The 9061-nt window shown below is 33.8% G+C and overlaps 1 protein-coding gene across 1 annotated transcript; it reads right to left on the bottom strand.

The window, feature by feature from the left end:
- Window positions 1–304: 304 nt before the first annotated feature.
- Window positions 305–6359, bottom strand: LOC112522614 (endoglucanase 8). Its single transcript, XM_025131855.1, has 7 exons — window positions 6129–6359; window positions 5536–5943; window positions 4048–4140; window positions 3767–3928; window positions 2361–2472; window positions 2112–2275; window positions 305–728 (listed from the first exon to the last, which is right to left on the bottom strand). Exons 1-7 carry the CDS (start codon window positions 6357–6359, stop codon window positions 405–407), a joined length of 1494 nt encoding a protein of 497 aa, XP_024987623.1. The 3' UTR covers window positions 305–404.
- Window positions 6360–9061: the final 2702 nt, after the last annotated feature.

Here is a 9061-nt window from a genome sequence, read left to right on the forward strand (position 1 = left end):
GAATTTTACTCGGTAAGTAAGATTACGGACTTTTACTTAATAAGATATCATGATTATTATATGTTAAAAAACATTGCATATGCAAACAAAACACAGGTTTCTCTTTCAAGAAAAAAAGATACATTTTACTTCAAGATTCTCTACTACAATAGAAGTCGAAATTGTGATAGCACAAAAGTAACCAAACCAACCATAAGATATACGATTTAATGCATGAAGTAAGTGACAAAAAATTTAGGTTTAAATAATGCTTGGGGATTTTTAGTAAAAAAAAAAAACAAAGGACATGATAGATTCAACAGGAAGATACAATTGCAAATTTTCCATTTTGGAAGATCTTAAATCTTAATGGGAAGGAAGGCAGGGTGACCATTTTGCGCACCACTACTCTATTCAGTTTCAAATCAAGGGTGGGCTGCAAAGTAGGCTAGTAGCCCGACCAACGGTGCGTTTATGTAAGTCGTTGGCTCTGATTCTTGAAAGAAGGGTCTAGAGTCGGGAAAGGCGTCGGTGGTGTTGGGCCCACCCACTACGGCTCCAACCAATACATTTGGGTTGGGGTTTGGGCTAAAGAAGTAACGAGATCCAGCCTTGCAACCAATGCGAGCTGGATGGACTCTAACCGAAGGTAACGAGCTTCCTCTGTGGTGAATCCTTTGCGGGTATCGGTTTCCATATCCTACCATATAAGACATCCTCATTGGATTATCCCCAAGGATATAGTTCACCTGCAAACCAACAAAATAATAGAACTTCATTTAGGGGGTGTACAAGTTTTGATGCATGATGTATAAGGTATGTATGAGTATGATAAAGGGAATGTTTGTAAAAGTGGAGACCGTTATTTTTTGGATGGATTTAATATAAATAACTAATTACAACCATCCATTTGGCAACAAGCAAAGTCATGTACATGGGTCCAATTCAAACCAAATTTCAACGCCCCCAATCACTCGCATCAATCATTGTATAAGATTCCATATTTTTGAGAAAAATTTATGCTAGGTTTTCTCCGTACAGTAACATCCAACATTGTTATTTCTGAAAAGCAATAATTTTCGATTTCTTCTAAATCATGATATTTGGACCAGCTTGTCTTCACCTCAACTAGTCCTAAGGATCCTAAAAATAGCCAAGTAAATTCTCGATAACCTTGTAGGACTAAAACCGGTAACCTCCAAGGAGAATTCTAAAAGCCCAAATTTTATTGTCAGTTGATCTAACTCTATAAAGTTTGACATTTTCAAACATTTGGTTAACTCCAACCAACAGGCAAAAGATTAGCCTGTAGAAGAGAAGCAACATATATATATGTTGTTATCCTGTTCGGGGGGACCTTCTTTTGAGAATTCGTTAAATTGTGATAACCTTGAACTAGTGCATCATATGCTATTTCATATGAATTTTTTCATCTAAGACTAGGATTTAGAATATCGATTAACATATTATCTCACATGCACTTAGTTCACAATGTAAACTTTTTTAGTGTGTTTCTAAAACAAAGAATAAACATAAAAAAATTTCACATTATGAACCGAATACATATGAAACAAACACATTTTGAAACAAACATATGTTAATCAATATATTAAATATTATACTTAGAGGGAAAAATCATGTTAAACAAAGTATTAAGGTTGAAGTTCTCATAGATCTCACAAATTTTAGAGTTCTTAAATGATTAATCTCTTCATGTTCAAACGGCATATATGTTGTGTGGTTGGAGTTGAATCAACTTTTGATTTTAACGGTCCCACCAATTTATTATTTTTTGCTAGGGTTGGATGGTTTAATAAACGGGTTTTGCTAAATGCACACCTACATATACATATACATATACATATACATATACATATACATATACATATACATATACATATACATATACATATACATATACATATACATATACATATANATATATATATATATATATATATCATGTCAAATCATACATAGAAAATGTAAAAAATTTGTATTGATTATTGATGTGTTTAAGTAGGCAATTAATATATAAGTATTCATTCAGTCTACCCCTTAACAATTACCTCTATCTTTTTATAAATTTTGAGGGCAAAGGAAAAAAAAAGAGGTGTTTAGTTTTTAGGTACCTGACGTTTAGCCAAGCTTTTGAGAAGAGCAGGGGAGGCAGATTTTCCAGCACATGGCACCACATGATTGGCATGACTTAGATAGTTAGAATAGGCCAACAGCAAGAAAGATAATGAAGTTACATGTTGCATGTTACTCCCTCCAGCTTTAAAGATCAATCCACCTAAGAAATCAAAATCATCAATTACACCACCTTTCTTTCTTATCTTCATATTGAAGGAATAAAACAGGAGCATAAAATAAGCAACCTGGTGAGTATTGAACTTGAAGATGGGCAGTTCCAGGCAATAATGAACAAATGAAAGCATCTGCGTTGTTCTGAAATGATCTCAGATCAGGTGATTTTCCCATTAACACCTCCTGCATCACCATGGTTAATTAGTTATCAATTAATCCTTCATTTATGGTTTGATTATTTTGTACTATTTTTCTATTAGTGTGACCAAAATCTAAAAAAAAACAATGCACATGGATATTGGAAATGAGATATACGGTCAATTTTTATCTACAGCTACTACTACTTAAAGTGAGGTCACCATCAGTCTTTCCCCTTTCTGAACCAATACTAATTACATCCTATCCATCTAGTATGGAAATTGGGAAGCAAGTGTCAAAACCTCCTTCCTTCTCTCCCTACTTTCCTTGCCTTTATGCACATGGATTGATCACTGACCCCTTCTTAGCCAACTGGGGCCCTGCACGCAAATCTAAACATGGAGGAGGTACGTGCCATCTTGCATTAGTCCATTCCAATTGGGACTAAAGACAAATACATACACTGAGATAGACGTATTTGTTGCTACACAGGACAATCCTATTTGATCAAGGACCTTGCTCTTACTCTAAACAACCCTTTCAACTTCATTCCTTGAATTCTTTTATTATTATCAAACATGTCTTTCTAACCTTGGACAAAATACATCCTTTTTTCAAGAATCATGTCATTGTAATCTTAATGCTGGGTTTGTGACATAAGATTAAATCACTAACAAAACCATTTTGGATGGACCCTTCACAAATCAGTCAACTTTTAGGGGTTTGTTATAAGATAGCCATGGAGTTTGCAAAGTACTTCTCAAACTCTCTTTTTTTGCAATATGACGCTATTGGTGAGGGTTTGTAAAATGGGTATCTAACAAACCCTAAAGAGTATGTTTTTTCTTCAATAAGATAATCAAGATTCATATAAACAAGCTGAAAATATGCATCTTTTAAAAAAAAGGGGGCATTCTCAAAGCCATTTTGTTAACTGTGGCTATTATATTTATGTAGCAGAAAAGAAGATTATTTTATGATGGATGACTCCAAAATGGTTATTTTAGTCTAGATATTAACCCAAAATATATTTTGATTTTGATTGGTAATGGGACCCGGCTGGGGTTTCCACTTTAGAAAAAAACATGATTTACAAAATTGAGAGCATGTGACTTGGCTGACACAGTGTAAAAAGGTAGCATTAGAGTATGGTGTGATTTAGAATAGACACCCAGCGAATGAGAAGAAGAATACCGACACACACTATAAGACAACAAGGGTTTGATAAGATCAGGCATCAAGGATAACACAAGCGTATCAGCTTATCATAAGATATTCAAATCCAAACGAAATCATCGTGCAAATTTTAATTAAACAGGAAAGTCCTTTTTTTATGTACCTTGGAGATGAGAACATTGATGCCCGCGTGTTTGTTATCCCAACCAAATTCATTAATGGTGTCCCCTGCCCTTAAAATGACCTCATTCCGTATTATGTACTCCCTGTATTGCCGTCTTCTTGATGCCTTGTGCAACCATGCTGCTGCCCATAGCAGTTCATCCTGCGCTCATAAATTTAAATTAACAAAAAGAAATGTTAAGACTTCTATCGTTTTTTACTTAAAAAAACCCCATTCGGCTTATGGTAACTGTAAAAATCAACTATATAAGATAATGGTACCTGGTAACCATTGTTGTCACAGTAAAAAGGGCAAACAGCAGAGTGTAATGCATTGCTGTATGCGCCTCTGTATGTGTCAGCAAACCGGAAGACCTAACCAATATCAAAAGTAAATAGAGGGTAAGTAGAATTGCTTTGGGAAGCGTTAAAGTTAACAGAAAGATGTCCAGTCTTGGATTGATCAATTTTGGGGCCCAATTGCTATTATAAAATTGTCACAATTCAGTCTTTACTCTTTTACTTCAGATTATAAATAATAATAACCGAAATACGACCCAATCCACAACAAGCATTTTACCAAAAGTAAATGTCGCTCAAATATGCATAAAAGAATAGGTTTTTATTGCATTCAAGCAGGACTCAGAAAATGCATGATTCCATTAAAAATACAACTTTCAAAAAATGTCTCAAACTAACAATCTGACATCTAAGAGCGTGACCACTTTCATTGGATCAAAAGTCACCATCGAGTTAGAGACTTCATTTATTACTCTTGAATATAATCAAAATTTCTCCAATAATGAAGCTATCTTAATGAGGGAATACGTTATGAGTAAATAAAATTATCCAACAAGACATGTTCAACAAACGTCTCACTTTTAGTTATTTTACAAACGTTATTTAAAACAGCATTTCAATATATTTTTGATCAACCAAACCAACAACTAGTTTTTCAGCTAAATATGTCACATTGTGGTGGTGAGGAGTCTTATTTTTCCCATCGACCTTTACAATAATGAAATTTTTTATCTTTCTTGAAAAGGACAGATATAATATTTTGGCTAAATCCTTAAATTCATTTTCTGGTGTAACAGCTAATATGTGTTTTAACAACCTTGCTAACATGGGTCTTTGATGCTTCATCCAGAAAATATAAATGCAGCTTTTGTCTTGAAATAGTGTAAAACACATGGAAAAATAATATTCGATTTTGTAATAAAAATAGAACCAGTTAACAAAAACTTTAATAAATGTCATCCCATGTGTATGAAGTATATTGAAGTGGATATGAGATTTATGTTTTCGAAATTGATTTCACCATTAATCCACATCCTTTTTGTAACTCTTTAAGTTAATGTCAACAAATTAAGCAATGCTAAACAAGATTTCATATCACTACTCTTAATATGTGTTGATATTCATACGATCGGTTGCTTATCAACCCAAAAAAAGATCCCAATAACTTTTTCGAATCGAAGGAAGTATTTGTCCATTGTAGGTTACGCATAAACCTATTGTTTTAGATTATGTCATCTAAGCATCTTTCTTTAACCAATGGGCATTTCAATATCACGTGAAGCTAGAAAATTTTAGACCTTAGGACCGTTTCAAAAATAACTAATAACATCCAACGAGAATGATGGCACAAATTACGTAATCCCTTGTTTTCAAGATATACAAACAAAGCAACTAGCATTTGACACGTATAGTAGGCATATCAACCTTTACCTTTCTGCTATAACAAAATGACAAAAAAATAAAACGTACCTTAACAGCACGGTTGAGAAGAATGCGCGAGTAAGTGGGGTCACGTGACCGGAAAACAATTGATGCAGCGGCCAATGCAGCGGCGGTCTCCCCTGCCACATCAGATCCAGGGTGGTTCCGATCAATCTTAAACACCGTTCGCAATGTATCCATATCCTCCGGCCTCTCCCAACAGTTATGATCCGAAATAGCATCCCCTACTTGAACATAAACGACACCGTCCGTTGCCGTTGCCTTCAATAAGTAGTCTGTTCCCCATTTCACCGCCCTAACTGCATGCCCTAGCTCCGGCCCCATGATCCTCCCAAAATCAATCACACTCCACGCCAGCAATGTCGTCGTAAACGCCATCGGAAAACCGAACTTAATGTTATCTCCGGCGTCGTAGTATCCTCCCGTCAAATCGACCTGCAAATTTCAACACATATACTCAAAAAATCAAAACTCAGCATATAGAAACGCATTCATCATAGACTTCAAATATAAACCTACAGATTTGAACTTTAACCAACTATGATTTAGTAAAACAACAAACCTAAATTCACATTTCAGTAAACATCCAGATACTTGAGATAGAAGAAGAAACTACTTACTCCGGCGGATGCTCCGTCGTGCAATGCAGAATGACTGCGCCACCTGACACGCTGATCCGGCGGAAGTTTGCCGGAACGTTGACCTTCAAAAAAGAGAATGCATTTCCGGAGAGCATCGGAGTAATCATGCGCAGAGGCGGAAGCAGAGGCGGAGAAGAGAAGAATGAGAGTAGAAACAGCAAGAATGAGGGGTGAATTAGCCGTCGGCGAAGTTACCGGTTTTGGCGCCATTTGGAGTTTGCGGGAAGGAGAAGTAAGGAATGGGATGGGATGAGAATGGCGGGGAAAAGGGGAAGCGTCGTCGTTTGGCTTTATAGAGAAAAAAAAAGTAGGTCATTGGATTCTCGAGGATGGGCGAATGAGAGTGGAACACGTGATAGGGTGCGAAAGGATGGGTAGATACCGATGAGCACAGGATTTTTGTTTGACTTATTGGGTTGTAGTTTGACCGACCCAGACGGGTTGAAATTTCGACCCGGTAAGTAACCGTTGCCTGCTCCGTCCCCACAAAAAATTGTGCCGTTTACTATCATCCAACATTTTTCACCATGTCGTTTTCATCCATTATCATTTGTAATTTGTCCCTAATTATTTTTATTTATTTATTTTTCTAAATGATAATTTCCATCGTAACGGTATTGTCATTCTTATCGTTTTCGTCTTTTTAGAAGAAGAAAAAGTGTAGAGATTTTGAGTTTCCTTAAAATGGAAAAAGTAAGGTGTCGTTTGTTCTTTAAAAGATATTGAAGTTTAAAGTCTTATTTCACTTTTAAATGATAAAAATGTTGAAGTCTGAAATCATAATTAATAAGACTGTTTGTTCTTATAAGTTGATAAACATCTGGATGCATGTAGTTATCTATTTTACACAATAAAATATTATAATGTTGATTTTATAAAACTAGCAACATATATTATAAAGTTTTCATGAATACATAAGTTAGGAGAAAGCTCAATATAACAAAGAGTAACGAGTCAATCACACTATGTACCATGTACAAGAATGTCCAACAAATTTGGTACAAATCTTCTATTCACATTAACAAAAACAACAAAATCAAGCCACCCACTTGAGCACAAGCATGAGCGGATCAAGAACTTGAATCTAGTCTCAGACCAATATTTTTCTCCTAAAAAACAATCTTATTCTACCTCCAAATGCCATTATTATGCTATTTGTTGGATTAGGTTTCGACAAATCAAAAGGGATTTTAAATGAGTCGGTTATATTAGAAGCCTAGATCGAGAAGCATTAAAGCTTGTTGCTGTTGAGCCATGGTTTCCATAACATTGTGCGGTGCAAACATTAGGTTAGAAGCATAGATTGAGAAGCAACACTTGGAATGATGGAGAAACAATACTTTGCATCGACTATGTTTCCTGATCGAGAGATATTATGATTGATTCAGATTTTCCAGTAAAATATAGTTCAATAACAGTGTCGATGAGAATCTTTGAAATTAAACGTATACAAAAAAAGAAATTGAATATTTTTGTAGTATAAATCGTATTGTAATCTTCAAAATAGAGAAAACTGTTAAAAATTAGCATAAATTTTATTTGAAGATTTTGATTTTTGATTATCCATTTTATAAAATATGTTAAAGAGAAAATGTTGGAGATGGTTTTTTATTAATATTTTAATTTTTAATTATTTATTAAAGATGTTATGAGATTTTTTTATAAAATATAAATTTTAGAAAATGAAAAATAAAGGACAAAAACTACAATTTTATTTTAATTTTTTAGTTAGAAGTTAAATATTATATTTTATTTCAGAAAGAAAAAGAAATTAATTAATTAGTATTTATTTGGAAGGCATAAAAAAAGCAAAAAGTGGTCGTTTATGGAGCCCAAAAAAAAAATGTGAAATGAGTTTTGGGGATGGGGGAGTGTGAGTGTGGTGGAGGTGGGGGCATTTAAGACATTCACCACCCGCCCCTCCACTCTTTTCACGGTTTTCACCGACTTTTTATCATCTACGTGCTCTTTCACGCCTCCTCTTTGCCTTTTTCTTTATGTTTCACAACTCTCACTCTTATGTTTTATATATTTGGATAAAATTTGATTTTCGACAATCTCAATCGGTTTCGTATAAAACAAATTCTCAACCCTTGATTAGATCTACAATCTGAACATTCATAATTACAAAATTGTCACGAGACTTCTTAATAATCACAAAATTGTCATCGTGCAACTTTGGACCATTAGATCATTAGCTTATAAAGTTAATCAATGAACATAAATTGGTCTTACAGGTCTCACGTGAACCCAACCCTATATATATGTGTGTGTGGTGTTCACAGTTAATGAACATATATACAAAAGAGTTATATAACGATGGAGAATAAATTGATAAATAAATTTATATGAAGAGGATATGTGCTGATATAAATGTCCTATCTACATATTAATAAAGACTCAAAAAAACATATTAAATCAAAGAAATAAAATAATATCAGGATCATCGAGTTATGTTGAGTTCAAATAATGTAACCCAATATCAACCCGATATCTACAATTTGAAGATTTTACAACTCGATTAAACACCAAGTTACTTTGGATTGAGTTATTTCGCGTTAAGTTAAATTGGGTTGGTCAGGTTTTTGAATACCCAAAATGATCTACATGTCATATTCCATATATTCAACATGTTTAATTCATCCTAAAATAAATATTCATGATGAAAATTAAAAAAATGCACATAGTTTAGAAATATTTAATGATTACAAATTTTTATGAACTAAAGTACAATGTTACCCTTAATAATGGAGTAAAAAAATTCTCCCTCTAATAATTAAGAGTATAATGGAAAAATAGACTTGTATTTTTGAAAGTAAACATTTATTTTAAGGTAAATTAAATAAAAATGTAGATATTTAGGGAAGGATGAAATATTATTATAATATATATTAGGTAAGTGTAAATTTATA

Source organism: Cynara cardunculus (assembly GCF_001531365.2).
Source record: "Cynara cardunculus var. scolymus isolate 2C chromosome LG 12, CcrdV1, whole genome shotgun sequence".
NCBI classification, from domain to species: domain Eukaryota; kingdom Viridiplantae; phylum Streptophyta; class Magnoliopsida; order Asterales; family Asteraceae; genus Cynara; species Cynara cardunculus.

Coding starts and splice junctions, on each gene's coding strand:
- LOC112522614 (XM_025131855.1), bottom strand. CDS start 6,359: ATGGCGCCAAAACCGGTAACTTCGCCGACGGCTAATTCACCCCTCATT. Junction 5,944..6,128: donor ACGACGGAGCATCCGCCGGA/GTAAGTAGTTTC, acceptor TGAAATTTGCAG/GTCGATTTGACGGGAGGATA. Junction 729..2,111: donor AAAGCTTGGCTAAACGTCAG/GTACCTAAAAAC, acceptor GTTGGTTTGCAG/GTGAACTATATCCTTGGGGA.